The sequence below is a fragment of the Zingiber officinale genome, chromosome 3A (assembly GCF_018446385.1).
Source record: "Zingiber officinale cultivar Zhangliang chromosome 3A, Zo_v1.1, whole genome shotgun sequence".
Classification (NCBI taxonomy): Eukaryota; Viridiplantae; Streptophyta; class Magnoliopsida; order Zingiberales; family Zingiberaceae; genus Zingiber; species Zingiber officinale.
The window spans coordinates 127,203,216-127,228,817 of record NC_055990.1 but is presented as its reverse complement, the minus strand read 5'-3'; the positions used below and the strand labels follow the sequence as shown (position 1 = coordinate 127,228,817).

Sequence of the window (25,602 nt, the reverse complement as noted above, 5' to 3'; positions counted from 1 at the left end):
CTTTCTCAATACATAAAATTGTCAATCCATTTAATTTTTCTTGCGACATTGACGATCTCATATATGCTTTCAATACTTTTAATTTAAAAAAACTCCTTTCAGCCGACGTAACAGGCATAGTCAACAAGATTCTATAAGTAATTGCAATATTTGGATAATAATTTATATCTTAAACAAATTCAAGAATATCAATTCTAGACATTACTATATTTGGTAAAGTCATTTGTAATATTTTTTAATTCGATAAATAAATCATCTAACTTAACATCTGATGAGTTGTTATGAGTTAGAGTAGATTTTAGATTGACATAATATTTTCACAATTCATCATCGTCCTAAGTTCTTAACATTTTTGAATCAAATAAAATACCAAATATATTTTCAAAAGTTTTCATTTGCTCAAATCTCTACATTTTAAAGAAGCAATCGTCATGTCCACAACAATAACAAAATAATCAATTCTAAAGGACGATAGTGAAACTTCATCGTCCTCACTTTCATTAAATTATTTTTTCCTAAAAATATGACGTTTTGTTGTAAATATTGGCTCTATGTCCATATACAATGCAAGACTTTTAGTAATAGTTAAACTTGCAACAAAATCATTATTCCTATATTTTTCAAAAATTAAGATTATATCTTCTAATTGTTTCATGGTAGCTCCAAATCCCTAATTTTTCATTTGTTTATCACTTTGCAAATTGCAACCTAAAAGGATAAAAGGAAAAGACAATATAAAAAAATTATGAAATATGAATTTAGGCCCAACTACCCAAGGCCCCAACTACATACATAATACTTTAAAAAAAAAAAATTGAGCCCCCTCAAATTCTGGGCCTAGGGCTATCGCCTAGTATGACCCTCCTCCAGGGCCAACCCTGAGAGTGACGGCTAGCTTAGATGAATTAGTCGAACCCCATGTTGACTAGGTCTAAGGTATAACCTATCTGTTGCAAAATATATCCATTGTGATTTGTCCAGATGAAAGCATCGAAGTACTTAGTTATATATATATATATATATATATATATATAGATGAAAGCATCGAAGTACTTAGATATATATATGAGCAAAATATACTTGGTAGTGGACAAAAGATAGATGCATCATGCATTATGATGTATCTTAGTATCTAGTCATGTTTCAGTTCGATGGAAGTCCATTCGGGACAATGCAATAATTAAGATATAAGATATTATCACATGAGATTTTGGGTCGAAATTTAACGTGACTAAATATAATCTCTCCCATGTCTTGATCATTTACCACATGTTTCAGTTTGGTGGCAACGAATTAATAAGTATTATTTATATATAAAGCCAACTGGATTATATTTTCTTTTTATTCATGACATATTGACCTCGAGTCTCGACTGATATATAAAATTATAACATCACATGCGAACAGTAGTCACGCTACTGTTGGCTTGGCTAATTCTTATTCCAACAAATATAACATTACCTAAATAACGAAAAGCTGGTAGATGATTATTAATTCGAAAGCAGGTTTCTAGTAGTTGTTGTCGGTCCAGAACTGCGCCTGGAGCCGGTCAATAAGGTTTTTGTCCACTTGGAAAGCCTTGGCGAGCACATCATCAGAAATGGGCGGCTGCGACCCGAACACAGCGTTGGCGATAGTGATGACGCCTGGGTTTTGGCTACTGAGACCGGCGAACGCGATCGCATTAGTTTTCCCTCTGTTAAACTGGAAGTGGATGAGGCCCTGCGGGAACACAAACACATCACCCTTTCTCAGATTCTTGGTGAATAGGCGGTTGCCGCCGCCGTTGAGGTTGGAGGTCACAAAGCCAACGTAGAGCTCTCCTTCTAGCACGGCGAGGACCTCCGTGGCGCGTGGGTGGGTGTGAGGAGGGTTGAGACCATTAGGTGCATAGTCAATGCGAACCAAGGAGACGCCGAGCGTGTTCAACCCTGGGATTTGGTTCACGTTTACTTGGGTGACAGCGGAGCCGACGTTGTTGGTGGTGTTGCCGGGCCTATCAAGGCCGCAAAAGAAGAAGTGTTCCGCTTTCACGTCGTCCATGTTCTTGCATGGAAATCCATTGACGGATACTGCAAAATATCAATATTTATAATGCTGGAGAGGAAAGATTTTGTTAAACGAGGGTAAAGTTTTTTAAAAAAAATGCAGGCATACTCTTTGAGTTACGATCGGCGACGCAGAAGTCCTGCAGGGGACTAGGATCGGAAGCCAATATTGCATTTGAGGAAGCTAAGGCAAGGAGTGCAATGAGGAGGAGTTTAACAGCCATGCCTAGCTTGAATTCTCAGTACTAGCTAGAGCTTGTATTGAGGAAGTTAATGGTGAATGCATTGAGAGCTTAGAGGTGATGGGTTTATATAGAACAGATGCGGGTAACAAGCTAGGTTTGAAATGTTCTTACCTGAGATATTAAGTTGAAAAGTCTATTAAGGTGGCTTAATTTCCTTCTGCTGCAATCAATTCACCTGCTCTGATGAACTTTATTTGTTAAAACATGTCGATCGCCAAGGTAAACGTTTCTTGGCATGTGCAGCAATCTAATAGTATCCAGAAACACGACCCAGTTCCAAGTTAAACATCAAAATCCAGATATAACATGTCAACCATGACTACATGCTACCAAATACCAGGAAAATAGCCCTAAAGATAAGTACATTTCCATGCACGAGAAAGGACAATAATTGATTAATTACTTGCCAGATACTTTCCTATTTTGAATAATCATATAATGTGATTCTTTAATATATAATTTCACTTTACTTCTCATAGCCAGATAACATACGTCTTTCACATTGATACGGCTGGCAATGGAGGGATCCAAAAGGAAAGGGTAAGAAGGATCAAGGTCATATAGCGGTTAAAAGTCAAGATGATGCGGCAGTCAATAGTCAAGGTGACTTGGCAGTCGATGGTCAAGCTGACTAGGCAGTGAAAGTCAAGCATATGGGGTAGTCCGAGGTCAGGCAGACTTGTCGATCAAAGGGGCAAAGTAGTTGAAAGACAAAGGGAGACGACAGGCGGAATACAGTATACCGGTCGGGATCGGCAGAGCTGTGTAGAGACAGCTCGATCTGTAGGCCTGCGATTCGAGGGCCAGGAAATACAAAGTGCAGGGTACAGGTCAGGATCGGCAGAGCTGTGTAGAGACAGCTCGATCTACAGGCCTACGGTCGATGGCCAGGAAATACAAAGTACAGGGTACAGGTCGGGATCAGCAGAGCTGTTTAGAGACAGCTCGATCTACAGGTCTACGATTGAAGGCTAGGAAGTACAAATCACAGGTCGGGATCGGCAGAGCTGTTTAGAGACAGCTCGATCTACAGGCCTACGGTTGAGGGCCAGGAAATACAAAGTGCAGGGTACAGGTCGGGATCGGCAGAGCTGTGTAGAGACAGCTCGATCTACAGGCCTGCAATTCGGAGGCCCGGAAGTACAAGTCACAAATCACAGGTCGGGATCGGCAGAGCTGTGTGAAGGCAGCTCGATCTACAGGCCTACGGTCGAGGGCCAGGAAGTACAAAGTGCAGGGTACAGGTCGGGATCGGCAGAGCTGTTTAGAGACAGCTCGATCTACAGACCTACGATTGAAGGCCAGGAAGTACAAATCACAGGTCGGGATCGACAGAGCTGTTTAGAGATAGCTCGATCTACAGGCCCACGGTCGAGGGCCAGGAAATACAAAGCGCAGGGTACAGGTCGAGATCGACAGAGCTGTTCAGAGTCAGCCCAACTCGCAGGTGACGCTTAGAGGCCGGATCTGATCGGAGGATGCGAGGCAGACGCAGGCCACAATAGAACGGATGAGCTAAGCAGTGCTGGAGTCGGAGAATCACAATTGTCCGTCAAGGGGTAATCATTACATACTAGCGATATGTGCGAAGGCGGAGGTTTCTAAACGAAAAGATGCCCTCATAACCAATAGCAGCCTGATAGATGTCCTTCTGTACAAGACAAAACCCATGTGTAAAGGCGGAGGTTCCTAAACGAGAAGATGCTTTCACAACCAATAGCGGCACGACGGGTGTCAGGGACTACACGACAAAGTCCAGCGTCTAACGCTTTCTGACATGTTGGCAGGTTCTAGAAGCAGGGGCGATGCATAAAAGGAGGAGGATTCTTCATACGCGGGTACGCTCTCTCGTCAATTTTTTCCACAACTTTTTTTGCCTTCTCTTTGCGTTTTCTGGGAAAAAAGTACCTGACTTGAGCGTCGGAGGGCCTGACCCGGAGACTTTTTCCCTGGATTCTGGTCTCTAACGTGAGAGGGGGGGTCGTCTGAGTGTGTGCAGGGGCCTGCAGCATCGTCAGCCGCCCGTGGGAGCCGGATCACCCGCGACTTTCCGTCAACAACTAGGCCATCGCGACCAGCCTTCGTCTGACTCAGCTTTCGGACAGGATCAAATTTGGCGCCGTCTGTGGGAAACACAACAGCCTGATCCGAAGCGTGAAGATGGAGGACTCTGATCGAAGTTCTAGCAGGAGGATTAATGTTACCATGACTGCGGGGGAGTACGAGCTCTTCAAGGAGGTCAAAAAGCGAGCCGCCTTTGAAAAACAAGGAACAGTTTCACGACCTCGCCTTGCGCCTAAAGCGTCTAAAGAACCAGCTCCTGTCTCCGACAGGGGCTCAAAGAGGAAGCAGCCAGAAGAACTCCCTCGTACTTCATTCCGAGAGCCTCGCTGCAACTATCATCAACCTGGACCTCGCGAGCATAGTCCGAAGAAAGAAGAGCCGCAGGCGTCGGTGGCGGAAAGCTCTCTACATCCACCCCGAGATGCACGAAAGGGAAAAGCTATAATCTCTGCCAAAGACCTGCCCGAAGATCCGGATGACAAGGTACCCTTCTCGGCTCAGATCTTGAGGGAAAACCTACCAAGGGGTTATCGAGCCCCGAACATCAGAGAATACGATGGAAGCAAAGATCCGGAAGAGCATCTGCGAAAGTTCAAGAACGTGGCTATGTTGTATCAATACAGCGATGCTGTCAAATGCCGGGTATTCCTACATACCCTGTCGGGTTCGGCGCAGAAGTGGTTCGATGGATTGCCCCCAGAGTCCATCAATCGCTTCTTGGATTTCAAAACGGCCTTCTTACGTCGTTTCGCCAGCAGTCGTAAGTATCAAAAAACTGACCACTGTCTTTTCGCTTTTAAACAGGGTCCGACCGAGTCTCTGCGGAGCTATATCAATTGGTTCAGTCAGGTGGCCAATGACGTCCCCTCCGCCACCTCAGAAATACTGATGAGCGCCTTCTCCCACGGATTGCTAGAAGGGGAATTCTTCAGGGACCTCATCAAAAACCCCGCCCGAAGTTTTGATGATATGGTGGAGAAAGCTTCTTGCTACATCAAAGTGGAGGAAGCTCAGGCAGCTAGGAGGAAGGCCGAAAAGACAGTGGCTCCTGGCAACCGACCTGAAAGGAGAGCACCACAGCCAGCTCAGCCACTTCAGTGCGTTCAACCCAGGCCTGCCCCTCAGCCAGCTCAGGGAGTCAGACCAGCTCCGCGAGTTGCTGCCATACACGCGCCCAGGCCCGGACCAAGGGGAGCACCATATTGCACATATTATCGGTCTAGGACGCATGATCTCAATAACTGCTTCCAATTTGCCTGTGACTCCAGGCGAGCCGCAGAGCAGAGCTTGCCTCCCCCCCAAATACAGAGAATGGAAGAAGAACGGGCCGCAGCCGGACGTGCTCGTCAGACCCGGCCCGACCTAGCCGGGCCTTCTAACCAAACTGGCCCCGTGGAAGACCGAAGAGATATCGCGGAGCTGGGAAACCGGAGTAACGCTGCGGTACGAGAGATCGGCATGATTTCAGGAGGGCCCACTGACGGAGACTCAGGCCGAGCCCGTAAGTCACACAGTCAGCGGTTATATGTGGGAGCTGTGGGGTGCAGCCACGAGCAGGCGTCTAGCCCTGTTATTATCTTTGGGCCGCAAGACTTGGAGGGTCTGGAACTACCCCACGACGATGCTCTCATAATCAAGGTCGTTATTGCTAACAACCGAGTGGCTCGGGTCTTTGTGGATACCGGGAGCTCGGTCAATTTTTTGTTTAGAGCTGCGTTCGAAGAGATGCAGATTGATGCCGCTGAGCTCCAACCCGTAACCACTTCTCTATACGGGTTCACAGGTAACGAAGTCAAGCCCATGGGTCAGATCAAGCTGGCCATATCCATGGGCACTGAGCCATTGGTGCGCACCAGGAGGAGCACCTTTATAGTGGTAGATTCTCCTTCCTCCTACAATGTCATCCTGGGAAGGCCAGCTCTGCATGAGTTCAGGGCTGCTGTTTCCACTTTTCATCAGAAGATTAAGTTCCCGGTCGACGAGCGGGTTGGAGAGGTCAAGGGAGAGCAGAAGGTGTCTCGTAGCTGCTACATTAATATGGTCCGGGTGGAGGCGCGCAAGAGCAGGAGGACTCAGGATAGTAGTGTGCATGCTATCCAAGAGGAGCCTCTGCCTATTGCCGAGGAGCCTATCCCTTGGGAAGAGATTCAGTTGCATACTGACAGAGCAGAGAGCATCACTCGCGTTGCTAGTGACTTATCACCGGAGCTTAAGTCGGAGCTGATACAGTGTCTAATCCATAATAGGGACGTTTTTGCTTGGTCCCCAGAAGAGCTGCCAAGAGTCAAACCAGAGATAGATGAACACAAGCTGCATTTAATAACTGAAGCCAAGCCAGTCAAGCAGAAGAAGAGAAATTTCTCTGCCGATCAGATTAAAATTATCCGAGCTGAAGTGGAGCAGCTCAAGAAGGCGGGACATGTTCGGGAGGTGCAATTCCCGTCCTGGCTTTCTAACGTGGTATTAGTAAAGAAGCCTAACAACAAGTGGAGGGTGTGCATAGACTTCCGCGACCTCAATAAAGCCACCCCCAAAGATTGTTATCTTCTCCCGCGGATCGATCAGATGGTGAATTCAACGACCGGCTGCGAGAGGATATGCATGATGGACGCTTATCAAGGATATCATCAGATACCCTTAGCTAGGGAGGATCAGGAGAAGGTTAGCTTCATAACAGCTGATGGTACTTTCTGCTATACGGTTATGCCATTTGGACTTAGGAATGCTGGGGCCACCTACCAAAGGATGATGGACAAAGTCTTTCGGAGTCAGATCGGGCGGAACGTTGAAGTCTATGTTGATGACATCTTAATCAAGTCCCCCCTGGCGTCCAATCTAATAAGAGATGTAGAAGAGACCTGTGGGACTCTGAGACAATATGGTGTAAAGCTGAATCCTCTGAAATGTCTGTTCGGGGCCAAAGGAGGGAAGTTTCTGGGATACCTGGTGACTAAACGAGGGATAGAAGCCAATCCTGAGAAGGTTCAAGCACTCCGAAACATGCAGATCCCTCAGAATCTGAAGGAGACGCAGAAGTTAGTAGGCAGGATAACGGCGCTGTCCAGATTCATCTCCAGATCTGCAGATCGAGCCGCGCCCTTCTTCAAAGTGCTCAGGAAAGCGGCTAAGTTTCAGTGGATGGAAGAGTGCACACAGGCCTTCGAGGAGCTAAAGCAATACCTGGAATCTTTACCATCGCTGTTCAAACCTGTTGTTGGAGAACCCCTTTGGGTCTATTTATCAGCCACCCCCGAGGCCGTGGGGGCCGTGCTGGTTAAAGAGCAGGACAATGTACAACGGCCAGTGTATTTTTTCAGCCATCTATTGAAGGGGGCTGAGTCTCGGTACACAGCCCTGGAAAAGTTGGTTTACGGACTTGTTCTCATGACTCGGCGTCTCCGACCGTATTTTTTGGCGCATCCTATTACCATACTGACAAACAGTACAATGGGTCGAGCACTCACCAAGGTGGAGGTAGCAGGTCGTCTTATCAAATGGGCAACCGAGCTAGGGGAATATGATATACATTATCATCCCCAAACCGCGATCACAGCACAGGCTCTGGCGGATTTCTTGACAGAGGTTTATCAAGCGGATTCGAAGGAGGTTTGGAAAGTTTATGTAGACGGGTCTGCTACCCATCATGGAAGTGGTGTAGGTGCACTTCTAATATCTCTGTAGGGAGACATTATGCAGCTGGCTGTACGACTAAATTTCAGAGCTACCAACAATGAGGCAGAATATGAAGCCCTATTAGCAGGTCTGCAAGCAGCTCGGCATGTGGGGGCAAGCCAAGTCGTGATATATTCAGATTCACAGCCAGTAACTCAACAGGTGACCGGACATTTTAAGGTAAACAACGAAAAGATGCAAGTTTACAAGGAAGCCTATGAGAAGATGAGGAAAGATTTTAAAGAAGTCACAGTCACTAAGATTCCCAGAGCTGAAAATGAAAGAGCGGATGAATTAGCGAAGATGGCCAGCTCCCTGACCACTTGGGTACTTGATAGATCTATAGCACAAACCTTCCTTATAGCTCAGATAGATCTACAAAATAACCTGGGAGGAGTAATTGATTGGTGGGCGCCCATAATACATTTCCTCCAGCAAGGAATTGTATCAACCAACTTAGAAGAGGCGCGTATGCTCAGGAGACAAGCTCATTCTTATGTCATGATTGGAGATCAACTGTACAAAAGGTCTTTCTCCAGACCTCTGCTCAAGTGCTTGAATATGGAAGAAGCAGATCAGGCCTTGTGGGAGATACATTTGGGGTGCTGTGGCAATCATGCCGGCGGAAGAACGCTTGCTCGAAAAGTACTACTGACCGGGTATTTCTGGCCTACCCTGCAAAAGGATGCACAGAAACTGGTGAATACTTGTTTGTCATGCCAGAAGTATCAGAACTTGACGCACCGACCCACAGAGCTGCTGAGAACTTCTATAGTGTCTTGTCCATTTGACCAATGGGGTATCGATATTGTGGGACCTTTCCCGATGGCTACAGGGCAGAGACGCTTTTTGTTGGTAGCAGTAGATTACTTCTCCAAGTGGGTAGAGGCAGAAGCTCTGGCCAGAATTACTGAAGATGCGGTGATCCAGTTCTTATGGAAGAATATCTTTTGCAGATTCGGCTTGCCTCATAAGTTAGTGTCAGACAATGGCAAACAATTTCAAGGACGCAAGATACAAAATTGGTGCAAGGGGTTCGGCATAACTCAGGCCTTTACTTCGGTGGCTCATCCTCAAAGAAATGGTCAGACAGAGGTAGTCAATCGAGAAATAGTGCGAGGGCTCAAAGTCAAGCTGGATCACTCGGGAGGTAATTGGGTGGACGAGCTGTCGAGCATTTTGTGGGCTTATCGTACGACACCCCGAGAAAGTACAGGTCTGACATCTTTCCATCTAGTATATGGCAATGGAGCAGTGGTACCTCTGGAGGTTGGGATACCATCCGTCAGAAGAATGATGTATAATGAAGGGAACACAGAGCGACGGTTGGTCAAACTAGATTTCATCAGCGAAATTCGTGAACAAATAGCTGCCAGGTTGGAAGCTTACAGACAGAGGATGAGACAGAACTATAATAGAAGGGTGATCCCCCGATTCTTCGGAGAAGGAGACCTAGTCTAGAAGCAGGTGAAACCTTTAGGGGAAGTGACAAAGTTGGCGCCTCAATGGGACGGACCATACAAAGTTATCAAGAAATTGGCATCAGGGGCCTATTATTTGCAGGATGCTCAAGGAAGGAAGCTAGACCGACCTTGGAGTGCTAATTACTTACGGCCCTATCGCGTTTGAGGGGGCTGACTTTGTAAGCCAGGTCAAGCGAAGGGCCTGGAGATAGCAGGATAGTCAAGTAGAAACTCAAAGACACGTATGTACATGTAAAAATCTCATCAGTTTAATCAGTTGGTACAAATCATTTAAAAGGGGCAAAGATCTCATCCAGAAAGCCTTGAATGATCTTGTCTTGATTCAAGAAGTCTGCGGGAGGGATGGAGTTCAAGAAGTGTTGTGCGTGAAGTTGTCGGATAACTCCAGCCGCCGTGTAGGGTACAGTCGCAGAAAAGAGTGCCCTAGCCTGGGATAAAAATTCAGGAGAGCTCAGATAGGACATTTGACTTCGCAGGCAACGATCGTTCTCTCCTTCTTGATAGACCGCCAGGGTAGTAGATACTCCCGTCAAAGCCGCCCGAGACTGGGATAGTTCCACCCTCAGAGCCCTCAGCTCAGCTCCTTGAGTTTCCAACTGAGCGGCCTGAACCTCCAATTTATTATTCCTCTCCTGCAGAAGGGTATCCCTGGATTGTATTTCCTGAGCCTGGTGAGCTAGTTGTTGCTGATACCCTGCCTCAGATGCAGCTCTTTCCTCCTTCAAAGCTTGGAGTTCATCTTTGACCTGTACCAGGGACCTTTTCTGCCGATCGGTCTGATTGGTTAAGGCTTAGATTTCTGCTCGCAATACATAACTAGCTTGGGCTGGGTCATTCAGTTGCAGCTTTATTTCAGAGACTCTCTCTCGGAGTTCTTTGCTTTGATGATGGAGGTTGTGAAAAGATTGGTTCAGAACTAAAGATTCTGCATGAGTCTGGATGGAAGATATAATCTTTAGTTAAGGCAAATTAATAACAAGTGTAAGGTAAGGGGTACTTACTTTAGCCCAGGACTTGGAGAACCTATCCATCTGGACTAATGGCGGCGCGCTATCCATTTGACTCATGCTCTCTGCCCACAAGCTGCCAAGACAGCCTTCCATCATCAGAAGGCTCGTGGGGACGTCATGTCACCGAACTAAAGCAGCTTCAGAAGGGATAGTGGTTTTGTAACAATAGCGGGCGGAGGAGGAAGGTTGAGAAGGGCCGGCGGCAGAACCAGGAGGAGCAGGAGGTGGCCCAGGAATGTGCTCAGTTGGCGCTGTGTCATGACGCTCGCCTGAGCTGGTCTCCTCAGCAGGGGTAGGGGCAGAGCGGAATGCCGCTGGTCTTCCCCTGTAGGGGTTGGGAGAGGCTGCCAGATAAATAAAACAAGAATGAAGAGGGGAGTGGTGATAGGGCCAGCCACCATGGCAGCGGGGAGCAATATGGTAAAAGGAACAGGATCAAGCGTTTGTGAAGTCAGACCTGGTCTTCGACGCCGTCTGTGAAGCAGGGGCTGGTGGTCAGAGTCAGAATTATCAGAGCAAGGTTGACCCCGTGGAAAGGTTGGAGCACCCCTGTCTGTGGCGCCCCGACCGGATGAGCCTCGACCTACATGATGAAGGGCTGCGCGAGCACATCTAGAGGCCCGGGAGGTTCCTCGGAAGACGCGTTTGGCCAGACGGCCGGCTTGATCACGACCCCGACCCCGGCTCGGGGCGGCAGGTGAAGGAGAAGCGTTGTGTGAGGCGGGGTTGGAAGTAGGCTGAGGCGCTGCCCCAAATGAGGTGGATCCAAGATGAGGGAGTAGCCTCCTCTCCAAGATCACCCGACCGCACCGCAGTATTTCCAGATCCCTGAGGGGCAAAGGCAGAGCCTCTGATGCGCGATACAAAACCTCAGCTGTGGGCACTAACACGAGAAGTCATTCTAACAGAGAAAATGATCGAAAGGGGGAGCTCAGCACGAACTTACCTAAGAAGTGCGGTGTTTCAGGAGAAGGGGGGCTTAGCCTGAAATAAGAAAGTAGGTCGCCGGACAACAGTCTTGTTAGATTCAGGCGCCAATCCTCCATCTGAGTTGCAACCACAGTAAAGGGGAGGTCCATATGGAATTCTTCCAGTGCCGGAGGTGGAGGCAGCTCAGATTGCCAATGCATAGGCCAGCTTGTTTCCTCTGGAAACCGGAGAAAAAAGAACTTTTTCCTCCAGTTAGCACTGGGAGGAGGAAGAGGAGAGAAGAAAGCAGTGTGACTGCAAGCTTGGAAGTAAAAAAGACCGTCAGCGTGTCGAGCAAGAGCAAAGAAGTAGTGAAAAAGGGGAGCTGACCAGGAAACCTCACAAACTTGGCAGAGTATTACGAAGCCACACAAAATCTTTATGGAATTGGGAGTCAGTTGACCTAGGGGGATCTTAAAGTAGCGGCACACTCCGGATAAAAAAGGATGTGGGGGTAGACGAAGGCCAGATACAAATTGTTCAGTGAAGAAAGTACAAGAACCCGATGGAGGATCGAAGTATAGGTTCGCACCAATAGGTATGATGGGGCGAAAGCTAGTAGGGATTTCATAAGTATACCGTAGGTCATCCCAATCCAACTCAGCAAAAGTCGAAGCGTCTGGGAAGTGCTCCGCTAACAGGGAGAACCAAGAAGAAGAGGTCATTGCAGGAGAGATTACCTCCGGAGGGAGAAAGAACAAACGAAGAGAAGAAGCCTGGAGAAAAGGAAGGATCTCGGGGAAGCCTCAAGGGAAGTCGATCTGTGGCGGCGACGTTTGAGTGCTCTGTGGTAATGGTGAATCATAACATAAGGAAGAGAGTAAGAAGATACTTATAGGTATTGCGGAGGAAGGATATTTTCGTAAGTCGACCACGGACGGTGGATGTAGGGGCGGAGATAGGCAGGGAACGCCTTGTGAGGATCCTCGAGAATATAACAAGGGGGCATTATAGGAAAGGCAGAGGCTCAAGATACGAGGCACCTCGTGAGGACAAAGGTGTATAGAAGGGCCGTCAGAAAGATAGGCAGATCAAATCAGCGGGCTTCGTGGACATGCACCAGAGACAAAAAGTAAAATCTGGCTCTCATCGAGCTCAGTATAAAAACAATTATTAGAAGAAAAGCAGCGTAGCAAAGCACAATAAGCAAAGGCGAGCTGATCACTAGAGATCAGCGGATTAACAAAAGCCGTGGACGACCTGCTAAGAAAAGAGGCAAGCTAAGGATACATGGAAGGTAAGCAGTGTGACCATCCAGATATAAGGGCGGATGAATATAGTCATCAAAAGTTTAGCAGGATCACACAAATAAGTACAGTCATGAAGGATTCAGCATCACCGCATAAACGTTAACATTACAGCATATTTCCGGTTACACAACATCCGGAAGAGAGGGTGCAGGGTCATTGGATGCCAACGGAAGGAGCACGGGTTCGACCAGCACTGGGGAGGAAGACGCAGGATCAGCGGACGCTCTAGGAACAGTAGCAGGAAGAGCCTGGGCCTAAATATCAATGGGAGTCTGGTCGGTCGCGAGGGGAGGAGCCTCCAGAAGGAAGAGTCCATCATCTGCTTCAAAAGAAGGAAAAGTTTCCTGCGGCAATTCCCTAGATAAGCGAGCTGTGTCCAGAAAAGTGGCAGGGGGTGCCAAGCGTAGAAAGCCTTGCTCGAATGCCTGTCTGACCTCGCCAGCGGCCCCGTGACATAGCAATAAGACCATCCAGCTCCCCAGCTTTCGGAGGAATAAAGAGGAGCTGACATAGGCCAGTCTGTAGGCTTTCAGCCGCTCTGGTTCGCCAGCCTGGTACACTTCCAAATTGTTCTTGTTCTCGACAGCCTCAGCGCGGGCCACGGATAAGTCGCTCTGGCCCTGAGATACTGCTTCCTGGGCCTTCGAGAGATCTGCTTGCAAAGACTGAAGAGTGACTTGGCAAGTTTCCCATTGAGTCCGCATGGTTGCTTCCCGGGCAGCGGAAGCAAGAGCCAGAGCCTGGGCATCGGCCAGTCTCATTTGCAGGAGTTCCTGACTTTGCCGTAACAGTGTCAACTCAGCTGATCGGGAAAGCAGCTTTGCCTCTTTATTTTTCGGTTCGGAAACTGCCGCTCGATGGCGCTCCGCCTCATAAGCCAATGAGGATTCACTCGTCTTTAAAGCCGCCTCCAACTTTTGTAGCTTATCAAAGGCGGCATGGGAAATGGCTCGGGCAGAGGCCGCAGATTCCCCAGCGGCACGCAGATAGGCATCCAAATTTCCAAGTGAAGACTCAGGAGGAGCTGAGAAAGCCACAGGAGACTCTAGTTCCCGAAGACGGGCCTTGAGCACCACATTCTCTCGTTGAAGCTCGGCCGCTTGTTGAACGACACTCAAACTCGCGGAACAGGTCTGCAAATGGCCATAGGAAGGGAAAGGGGGTTACAAAAATGTATGAATATCCAGGAGAAGAAAAGGAGCTTACCGCTACCAAGGAACGAGCAATTTGATCAAACCCCTCCAGAGGGGAACTGCTCTCCCAGAATTGACGATTGGCTGATTGCCAGGAGGTGGCCAAGTCCCCATAGAAGTCAACCCTACCAAGGATAGAAGGTAGGGCGGCGGAGGGTGCATAAGCCGGATCGGTCTCTGAGGGAAGTCTCCAGGAAGCCTCAAAAGCTAGCTCCGCAGAAGGCAGTTCCTGGGTCGGTGGGGCTGAACTTGTGGGCATGAGAAGAGGAGAAGCTGAGGGAGTCATTGAGCCCCGGGGCTGATCGCCAGAGGACGAAGGCTGGGCAGGTAATGAGCTCTGGATCGGTGCCGGAGCTATCACGTCCAATGACAGGTCTGCAATTTCTAGATCAGAGGCCTTCTCCTGGGCCAAGCTTGTATCCGAGGACCTGGAGGGAGAAGAGACACCAACTACACGCTGACGACGAGGGGGTGGCGGAGAAGTTGCGGTGACCGGCGCCACCCTTTTGCCCTTGCGCACAAGACGTAGCTTCATAGTAGGAGGGGGAGAAGGCACTTGTCCTGCTGGCGATGGCTCAGTTGCAGGCCGATCAGAGACTCGGAGTAGGGCTAAGTCTGCAGGGCTGGGGGCAGGTAGTTCAATAAGTGTCGAGGTGGCTACCGCATCAGAAGTTTGGGGCACCAGAGGCTGCGGACCGACGGAAGCAGCGGGATCGAAGTTTGTGTTAACTCTTCGTTCAGAGCTTGCAGAACGACCACAGATGGTTTTTCCTGGCTGGCAAAAGAACGGAGAATGGCATCCACTACAAAAATAAGAAGAAAAGGCACCTCAGTTAGTGAAGAACGACATATAAAAACTAGCAACTTACCAAAAGGAGCTCCGATTTCTGTTGAAACAGGGCTAAGACCAAAATCGTACAGAATGGCTTCTAGCATCAGCACGAACAAGCGAACAACAACACCAGTCAGCTTGTCCGAGGCTGTGGAGCAGGCAGATTCATGAACATGTGAAGGGAAGTCCGAGGAAAGGATGGAACGCCATTGGGAAGGCCCAGCTAAGGGGACGGGGGCTTAAGAAAGAAAAAGCGAGATCTCCAGCTTTTATTGGAAGAAGGTAAGTCATCAAAAAACTTATAGCCCGGCTTGGCCTGTACGTTGAACACCCCCGGCTCAGCCCGCCTGAAGGAATAGAAATGGTGGAATAGTTGAGCGGTCAAGGGAATTTGATAAATGCGGCACAAGATGATGATTCCGCAGACGGCTCGGAATACATTGGGGGCAAACTGAGAAATACCAATACCGCAATATTGACTCAACTCGGAGAGAAAAGGATGTAAAGGAAAGCGAAGACCGCCTAAGATTTGATCCCTAAAGACAGTGATAAAGCCATCGGGAGGAGAAGAAGGATGTTCATTTGGCGAAGGGAGACGAAACTCATATGCGCCGCCTAGCCCCAAGTTGCATTGAAGTGAAGACAGGTCATGATGGTCTAAATCAGAGATGTAGCATGAATACTAGAAGATTTCCTTACCATCCATGATTACGAGGAGTAAGCAAGTGAGGGGGTCGAAGACAAGAAGGGTCACAGGTCGGGCGCAAGCAGGAAGGCGAGAAGTTGCGCTGCCAGGAACGGCCACGAACGAAAGGAAGAGGATAGCGAAGCGTCAAAGTGAAGACGACGGACTGCCTTTAGGGTTTATAAAGCTCATTCATTCCTAGGAAACATTGAGAGTAGGGCCGAGTATCTTTTTGGGTAATACGCCCCAGCGTCGTCTGATAGGGAGTAAGCGCCGAAGGGTGCGAAAAAGCGTCGGAAGCTAGCGTCAGGAGGCATGAGCAGTAAAGGCATCGAACATGTGTCGTCGCGAGAAGAAGTGCATTAAAGATTGACATGGCAAGGCAATCATGAAGGGGCGTGGCCTAAAAAAGATGCATTCTTCACGAAAGGCCCGAGACTAAGCGGAAAGTTTCACAAAGCTGCAGAATCCAGGCAATTCAAAAGGGCCGAGAACGAGACAGGGCAGGTCAGCAGGAGTAAGGGTTAGATCGGAGAAGTAGTGAGCAGGCCTGTGGGGGTGTTGCTTGCTCAGATCATCCGAGTAAGTAGTTTTGCGTAGGTATCGCCTGATTAGATCATCTAACCAAGCGCATCGCGAGAGCAGCGGGGTCATCACAAACTACGAGGGCATTATGGCTCAAGGGTCAAGTAAGGTTTAGGTGCTCCCTTCCTTACTCTTAATCCTATACCCTACATAATGTGATTGCAGGGAGAAGAGTGGTGCGAGGGAGTAAGCCCCAGGGCTAGCAATAACGACCAGATCGACAAAAGCAATTAGGTCGGCATAGGCAAGATGAATGAAAGCGGAAAAGAGCAATTCATCTACGCCTTTGCCATTTGGGGTCCAACTGGTCTCAGACCAGCGCCATCGCCACCGGTCACGGACCGGAGTATCATTACTGGTCTCGGACCAGCGTCATCGCCACCGGTCTTGGACAGGAGTATCATTACTGGTCTCGGACCAGCGCCATCGCCACCGGTCTCGGACCGGAGTATCATTACTGGTCTCGGACCAGCGCCATCGCCACCGGTCTCGGACCGGAGTATCATTACTGGTCTCGGACCAGCGCCCAGACTCTCGCCTCAGTGCGAGTTATAAGTGAGCTTTGTTCTCACGCCCAACGACCTTTCAGGTCGGCTCCCATGCGAGAATCAAAAGTGAGCCTTGTGCTCACGCCCAATGACCTTATAGGTCGGTTATCCCAGACCCTCGCCTCAGTGCGAGTTATAAGTGAGCTCTGTTCTCACGCCCAACGACCTTTCAGGTCGGCTCCCATGCGAGAATCAAAAGTGAGCCTTGTGCTCACGCCCAACGACATTTTAGGTCGGTTATCCCAGACTCTCGCCTCAGTGTGAGTTATAAGTGAGCTCTGTTCTCACGCCCAATGACCTTTCAGGTCGGCTCCCATGCGAGAATCAAAAGTGAGCCTCGTGCTCACGCCCAACGACCTTTTAGGTCGGTTACCCCAGACTCTCGCCTCAGTGCGAGTTATAAGTGAGCTCTGTTCTCACGCCCAACGACCTTTTAGGTCGGCTCCCATGCGAGAATCAAAAGTGAGCCTTGTGCTCACACCCAACGACCTTTTAGGTCGGTTATCCCAGACTCTCGCCTCAGTGCGAGTTATAGGTGAGCTCTGTTCTCACGCCCAACGACCTTTCAGGTCGGCTCCCATGCGAGAATCAAAAGTGAGCCTTGTGCTCACGCCCAACGACCTTTTAGGTCGGTTATCCCAGACTCTCGCCTCAGTGCGAGTTATAAGTGAGCTCTGTTCTCACGCCCAACGACCTTTCAGGTCGACTCCTATGCGAGAATTAAAAGTGAGCCTTGTGCTCATGCCCAACGACCTTTTAGGTCGGTTACCCCAGACTCTCGCCTCAGTGCGAGTTATAAGTGAGCTCTGTTCTCACGCCCAACGACCTTTCAGGTCGGCTCCCATGCGAGAATCAAAAGTGAGCCTTGTGCTCACGCCCAACGACCTTTTAGGTCGGTAGTCCCAGACTCTCGCCTCAGTGCGAGTTATAAGTGAGCTCTGTTCTCACGCCCAACGACCTTTCAGGTCGGCTCCCATGCGAGAATCAAAAGTGAGCCTTGTGCTCACGCCCAACGACCTTTTAGGACGATTATCCCAGACTCTCGCCTCAGTGCGAGTTATAAGTGAGCTATGTTCTCACGCCCAACGACCTTTCAGGTTGGCTCCCATGCGAGAATCAAAAGTGAGCCTTGTGCTCATGCCCAACGACCTTTTAGGTCGGTTATCCCAGACTCTCGCCTCAGTGCGAGTTATAAGTGAGCTCTGTTCTCACGCCCAACGACCTTTCAGGTCGGCTCCCATGCGAGAATCAAAAGTGAGCCTTGTGCTCACGCCCAATGACCTTTTAGGTCGGTTACCCCAGACTCTCGCCTCAGTGCGAGTTATAAGTGAGCTCTGTTCTCACGCCCAACGACCTTTTAGGTCGGCTCCCATGCAAGAATCAAAAGTGAGCCTTGTGCTCACGCCCAACGACCTTTTAGGTCGGTTATCCCAGACTCTCGCCTCAGTGCGAGTTATAAGTGAGCTCTGTTCTCACGCCCAACGACCTTTCAGGTCGGCTCCCATGCGAGAATCAAAAGTGAGCCTTGTGCTCACGCCCAACGACCTTTTTGGTCGATTATCCCAGACTCTCGCCTCAGTGTGAGTTATAAGTGAGATATGTTCTCACGCCCAACGACCTTTAAGGTCGGCTCCCATGCGAGAATCAAAAGTGAGCCTTGTGCTCATGCCCAACGACCTTTTAGGTCGGTTATCCCAGACTCTCGCCTCAGTGCGAGTTATAAGTGAGCTCTGTTCTCACGCCCAACGACCTTTCAGGTCGGCTCCCATGCGAGAATCAAAAGTGAGCCTTGTGCTCACGCCCAATGACCTTTTAGGTCGGTTACCCCAAACTCTCGCCTCAGTACGAGTTATAAGTGAACTCTGTTCTCACGCCCAACGACCTTTCAGGTCGGCTCCCATGCGAGAATCAAAAGTGAGCCTTGTGCTCATGCCCAACGACCTTTTAGGTCGATTATCCCAGACTCTCGCCTCAGTGCGAGTTATAAGTGAGCTCTGTTCTCATGCCCAACGACCTTTCAGGTCGACTCCCATGCGAGAATCAAAAGTGAGCCTTGTGCTCACGCCCAACGACCTTTTAGGTCGGTTATCCCAGACTCTCACCTCAGTGCGAGTTATAAGTGAGCTCTGTTCTCACGCCCAATGACCTTTCAGGTCGGCTCCCATGTGAGAATCAAAAGTGAGCCTTGTGCTCACGCCCAACGACCTTTTAGGTCGGTTACCCCAGACTCTCGCCTCAGTGCGAGTTATAAGTGAGCTCTGTTCTCACGCCCAACGACCTTTCAGGTCGGCTCCCATGCGAGAATCAAAAGTGAGCCTTGTGCTCACGCCCAACGACCTTTTAGGCCGGTTATCCCAGACTCTCGCCTCAGTGCGAGTTATAAGTGAGCTCTGTTCTCACGCCCAACGACCTTTCAAGTCGGCTCCCATGCGAGAATCAAAAGTGAGCCTTGTGCTCATGCCCAACGACCTTTTAGGTCGGTTATCCAGACTCTCGCCTCAGTGCGAGTTATAAGTGAGCTCTGTTCTCACGCCCAACGACCTTTTAGGTCGGCTCCCATGCGAGAATCAAAAGTGAGCCTTGTGCTCACGCCCAACGACCTTTTAGGTCGGTTATCCCAGACTCTCACCTTAGTGCGAGTTATAAGTGAGCTCTGTTCTCACGCCCAACGACCTTTTAGGTCGGCTCCCATGCGAGAATCAAAAGTGAGCCTTGTGCTCACGCCCAACGACCTTTTAGGTCGGTTGTCCCAGACTCTCGCCTCAGTGCGAGTTATAAGTGAGCTCTGTTCTCACGCCCAACGACCTTTCAGGTCGGCTCCTATGTGAGAATTAAAAGTGAGCTTTGCTCTCACGCCCAACGACTATTCAAGTCGGCTCCTATGCAGGAATCAAAAATCAGCTCCCCTGCGAGAATCAAAAGTGAGCCCGGCACCCACACCTAACGACCTTTCAGACTGATATGCCTCACGCTAAGCAGAGCGTCTTCAAATAATCAGGTCAGCTACATCTGATCTTGTTGTAGCTCCTTTATGCGAATTGCAAATATGCAGCAAATATGCAAGGTACTGAATACGGGAGGTCATCCACCATACCTATAAAGTATCAATATTAACTGCGAAATCAGGTTTCGCCCATTCATTACAGTTTTAATTTTCAAGTATTATATTGGTTTGATTATCCAAAATTCATAAAAATCCGTCATGATGCAACTCTTGTCTCTTACATACGGGCCAGTTTCTAAGAATGCTTGCTAGATGAAAATTGATCAGGAAAGGCTACGCAGGAAAAGGACAAATGTACAAGTATAGCAGCACAACTCGATAAGTGGGCGCTATAGCTGAGGCTACAAGAAGGAACATCCCGTGGATCAGAAGCCACTGAGACAACTAAAACCCGGACTAGCTTTAACTCAGGGAAAGGATTGGTTATGGAGTATGAGCACTGCCGCGTGAAGAGATGCCTGGGGACTCAGGAGCCTCTGGGGCGTTCCAGGCTCGAGCCAGCTCCGCGTGTAAGGAGTTGATGACTGTTTGTTGCCAAGCGATTGTGTCTTGCTTTTCGTCGAGATACGCACAGAGGAGAGATAGCTCAGTTTCATGCTCCCGCTGCAAATGTTCCTGAAGGCTAAGTTGGCGCTGCAGGCTAGCCTGGCATTCCTCTTTCCTCGCCTTCTCAGCATGCACGCAAAACTTTGCGAGACGATACTGGGTTTCCATGGATTGCAGGGCAGCTAGCTGATGAGCTCGATCCCTGGACATGCGCTCCAGTTCGCGTTCTTTCGTGGCAAGTTGCGAGGTGAGTTGATCTATCCGCATTTGGGAGGATGGTTGATCAACCTCATCAGAAGAAGAAGAATGCATCGCGTGGGGAAGAAACTAGTGGAACGTGGGTTATCAAAAGAAAGTAGGAAAGCTTGAAAGAGGAAGGATAGAATAAAGAAGTGACTGTAAGGCTCTTTAAAAAGAGGGTGGGTATCCAAGTCAAAGCAACTACATGGGCACGATACCCCAAGCGACTGGTAAAGCGATTAAGGAGGCATGGTATCTCAGGCGACAAGACACAAAGGTTGGTACGTGAGGCAGAAAGCAGGGGGCGCGGAGCTATGGTAAGACACAGAGATGTGCTGAGGTCACAAAGATATGCTGAGATCTTAAAGATGTGTTGAGGTCACAAAAATATGCTGAGATCTTCGAGAGGTGCTGAGGTCTAGTCAGTCAGACTGTCGTCCTCCTTCAACTAGACTTGTGGGGGAGGCTTGTGATACGGCTGGCAATGGAGGGGCCCAAAAGGAAAGGGTAAGAAGGGTCAAGGCCATATAGCGGTCAAAAGTCAAGATGATGTGGCAGTCAATAGTCAAGGTGACTTGGCAGTCGATGGTCAAGCTGACTAGGCAGTCAAAGTCAAGCATATGGGGTAGTCCGAGGTCAGGCAGACTTGTCGATCAAAGGGGCAAAGTAGTTGAAAGACAAAGGGAGACGACAGGCGGAACACAGGGTACCGGTCGGGATCGGCAGAGCTGTGTAGAGACAGCTCGATCTACAGGCCTGCGATTCGAGGGCCAGGAAATACAAAGTGCAGGGTACAGGTCGGGATCGGCAGAGCTGTGTAGAGACAGCTCGATCTACAAGCCTACAGTTGAGGGCCAAGAAATACAAAGTGCAGGGTACAGGTCGGGATCGGCAGAGCTGTTTAGAGACAGCTCGATCTACAGGTCTACGATTGAAGGCCAGGAAGTACAAATCACAGGTCGGGATCGGTAGAGCTATTTAGAGACAGCTCTATTTACAGGCCTACGGTCGAGGGCCAGGAAATACAAAGTGCAGGGTACAGGTCGGGATCGGCAGAGCTGTGTAGAGACAGCTCGATCTACAAGCCTGCGATTCGGAGGCCCGGAAGTACAAGTCACAAATCACAAGTCGGGATCGGCAGAGCTGTGTGAAGGCAGCTCGATCTACAGGCCTACGGTCGAGGGCCAGGAAGTACAAAGTGCAGGGTATAGGCCGGGATCGGCAGAGCTGTTTAGAGACAGCTCGATCTACAGGCCTACGATTGAAGGCCAGGAAGTACAAATCACAGGTCGGGATCGACAGAGCTGTTTAGAGATAGCTCGATCTACAGGCCCACGGTCGAGGGCCAGGAAATATAAAGCGCAGGGTACAGGTCGAGATCGACAGAGCTGTTCAGAGTCAGCCCAACTCGCAGGTGACGCTTAGAGGCCGGATCTGATCGGAGGATGCGAGGCAGACGCAGGCCACAATAGAACGGATGAGCTAAGCCGTGCCGGAGTCGGAGAATCACAATTGTCCGTCAAGGGGTAATCATTACATACCAGCGATATGTGCGAAGGCGGAGGTTTCTAAACGAAAAGATGTCATAACCAATAACAGCCTGACAGATGTCCTTCATTACAAGACAAAACCCATGTGTAAAGGCGGAGGTTCCTAAACGAGAAGATGCTTTCACAACCAATAGCGGCACGACGGGTGTCAGGGACTACACGACAAAGCCCAGCGTCTAACGCTTTCTGACATGTTGGCAGGTTCTAAAAGCAGGGGCGATGCATAAAAGGAGGAGGATTCTTCGTACGCGGGTACGCTATCTCGTCAATTTTTTCCATAACTTTTTTTGCCTTCTCTTTGCGTTTTCTAAGGAAAAAGTACCTAACTTGAGCGTCGGAGGGCCTGACCTGGGGACTTTTTCTCTGGGTTCTGGTCTCTAACGTGAGAGGGGGGGTCGTCTGAGTGTGTGCAGGGGCCTGCAGCATCGTCAGTCGCCCGTGGGAGCCGGATCACCCGTGACTTTCCGTCAACAACCAGGCCATCACGACCAGCCTTCTTCCGACTCAGCTTTCGGACACGATCACACATATTAAGCTTTTTTGTATTATGGGAAAAAAGTTCTACAAGACAAATCTTTTTTAAAAATAATTAATGACATAATTTTAGATAGCATAAAAATTTTATATATGATATCACTTTCTCCATTTTAATATATTAAGAAATTATCAAAATCATAAATTAATGACTGTCCACAACCTTTTTACTTGGCCAATATATACTGAAACTAAAATGAACCCAACTTTAGGTTAAGCAGAATGAATAATTAATCAATTTGCTTCTTCTTCTCCATTGTAAAGTAATAATTATGACAAGTCAATGAAATATTGATTCAAATTTTTTCCGCTCTCTATAGTTTATATATCCATCTCCCACTACAATACATGTGATTTTTCATAGTCTATCATCAACAACACATATTTATAACGAGCTGTTAAAAATAATTTTTGCAACACGCCGAATAAAACATGCTGCGGATATTATTATACTTTTATATATAATTAACATGTAAAAATAATATTCTATTAAATATAATTTTTACGATGATGAGTGCGTGCTATTAATATTAATTAATAATAAAGCATCTGCAGCGTAAAATACCCATTGTTAAAAATTTTAACAACACATCCGTAGCGCACTACAAATGCACAATTAAAAATTTGATTTCATTTTAATACTGTCATGTTGTCTAAAAAATCCTCCCTATGCTGTGTAGAAAAAACCCTTTTTCCCTCCCTCTTCGTACAAGTTGTCGGCCCACTTTTCCTACCCCTTCACGCAAGGAGGAAACCTCCTTCCCACTTCGTGCTCTTGCCCTGGACCAACCCCCCGGCTGTTAGATCGAGTCATACATGAGGTTTTGAAACTCTCATTCTTTTCAAATTTTAAAAGATAAGTATATAGAGGAAATAAAAAAAAAATCAGAAAACATGATTGATTTTATTTAGTTCGGGACCTTCGGCGGCTTCTACTCCAAGACCCAGGTCCCATGAATCTATCGATGAATAATCTACTAAAATACCTCTTCTGGTATATTCAGAAGAGGGAATCGAGTACAAAGTGTCTAGGCGAAGTGTAACACGCTACACTTCTCTTTTTCAATAATTAAGTACAAAAAATTTTGTTACCAACACGTAAGGATTGATGTGAGAGCGCTCTTGTGTCGGTGTCGGTATGCCGGCCGCGATCGAAAGTCCTCAAAGCAGTCATCGGGCGCAGCAGCTTTGCAGCAGAGTCGCAGCAGGAAGTCAGAGCAGTTGGAACCTCAAATTGACGCGTAGTAGCTCATATAGTAGTGGTTGTATGAAGCTTGTCGAGACTGGCTTATAAAGGCAATGGAAGGCTCCTTCCATAGGCATTGAAGGCACCTCCAATAGGTCAAATCTGATCCCAAAGTCCCTACACCTTATCTGCGATGATGTCCAAATTTTATCTCTTAGAAGGCGCCTTCAAGCCATTGAAGGCTCCTTCCATGAATAGTACGAAGGCGTCTTCCACTGCTTGAAGGTGCATTCGGGTACTATTCATTCGAAGACTTTTTGCTCCTTTTGCCCTGCATGTTGTATTAGTCCAAAATTAAAACATCTAACTTGCAAAACAAGATTAGCACAGTGAAAATAAGAAGTAGTAATTAGCTCCTATCATACTAGGACCAGGAACTAGTCAAGGTATCAGATTAGGGATCTAAAATGAACCTAACCCGCACCGACGCCTACTGTCCCTCAACCGGGACGTGTCCTCACAAAGTCACTCTCCTCTAGTGACTTACCTTTACTTACCATCTTGCAGTTGTTTGACTAGTCTTCTGACCCACTAGGTCTTCATGCCAATTGTTTGGTCAGCGGACCCAACTGGACTTCTGCTAGTTGTCCGATCCTGCGGACTTCCTGCCAGATATCTGATCGACTCATTAACCTATCTGGACTTTGCATAAGCTATCTGATCTCGCGAACCTAACTAGATTTCATCCTGGTGTATGATCCTTTGGACTTGTCAGTTCCTGCACACTTGGTAACGCAATTAGATCACAAAACACATAATTTTACTTACTTGTCATTCATTAAAACTTGAGTTAGACCGTTAGTGCAAACTACACTAACAATCTCTCCCTTTTTATTACAAAGACAACCTGGATTAAGTTAGGAAAAATATACAACAAATACACATAAAATTATTCTAAGAGAAGCAATATAAAAAAATAAGTTAGTTTCGTTTCTCTTTATCATTTTTAGAGTTAAGTTATTCTGATTTTTATTTGTTTTCTAACTTAACCCTTGACCCCCCCTATAACGACCCAAATTTCCTCAATTAGAGTCCTAAAAGTAATTTAAAAATATTTAAAAATGCTATAGAAATATTCTAGGGATTTTTAGAAATTTTTAGAGTATTTTTATGTAATTTTTGGAGGTCGTTTGATATTTTTACTAAAAGAAGGAAGTTTCGACAAAAAAATGTCCAAGCCAAGAATTGAACCCACGACCTTTGGCTCGGTCAAAACCCAGCTGACCAGGTGGGCAAACAAATTTTTCTATTTAAAAAAGGCAGCGAATTTATTTAAGATAGTTAACAGAATATTGGATTATAAAAGGGATAAGTTGATGTTGGATTTGTCTGTTTAGAAAAGGTAGCGAATTTATTTAAGATAGTTAACAGAATATTATAAAAGGGATAAGTTGATGTTGGATTTGTCTGTTTAGAAAAGATAGCGAATTTATTTAAGGAGTTAACAGAAATATTAAGTTATAAAAAGGGATAGGTTGATGCTCTGTTTTCCCAGGACTTAAACCATTCTCTCCTTCTCTTTTGCGTACGATGGCGGAGCCCGGGCAGAAAACGAAAGGGAGTTAGGGCATCGTCTCCGGCGGCCGGCCAAGGTCCTAGAAGCCCTTTTTGTTCGGTTGTGAGTCCAAGAATCAAGGTAAGTGCTTCTCACCTGCAGTAGGAGTAGTTTCGGACCTTTGTTCTTCTTAAATTCGAAGCATAAGAAGCGCTTATAGTGCAGATTTTTAATTAAGCCTATAGTGCAGATTTTAATTAAGCTTATAATGTAGATTTTTATGTAGAGCTTATATTACAGATTTTAATTAAACGCTTATAGTGCAGATTTTTAATTAAGCCTATAGTGCAGATTTTAATTAAGCTTATAATGCAGATTTTTATGTAGAGCTTATATTGCATA

General features: G+C 47.7%; 1 protein-coding gene across 1 annotated transcript; it reads right to left on the bottom strand.

The window, feature by feature from the left end:
• Window positions 1–1,342: 1,342 nt before the first annotated feature.
• On the bottom strand, window positions 1,343–2,326 carry LOC122052400 (putative germin-like protein 2-2). Its single transcript, XM_042613897.1, has 2 exons — window positions 2,158–2,326; window positions 1,343–2,072 (listed from the first exon to the last, which is right to left on the bottom strand). The coding sequence occupies exons 1-2, from the start codon at window positions 2,270–2,272 to the stop codon at window positions 1,510–1,512; spliced, it is 678 nt and encodes a 225-aa protein (XP_042469831.1). The 5' UTR covers window positions 2,273–2,326; the 3' UTR covers window positions 1,343–1,509.
• Between the last annotated feature and the right edge of the window lie 23,276 nt (window positions 2,327–25,602).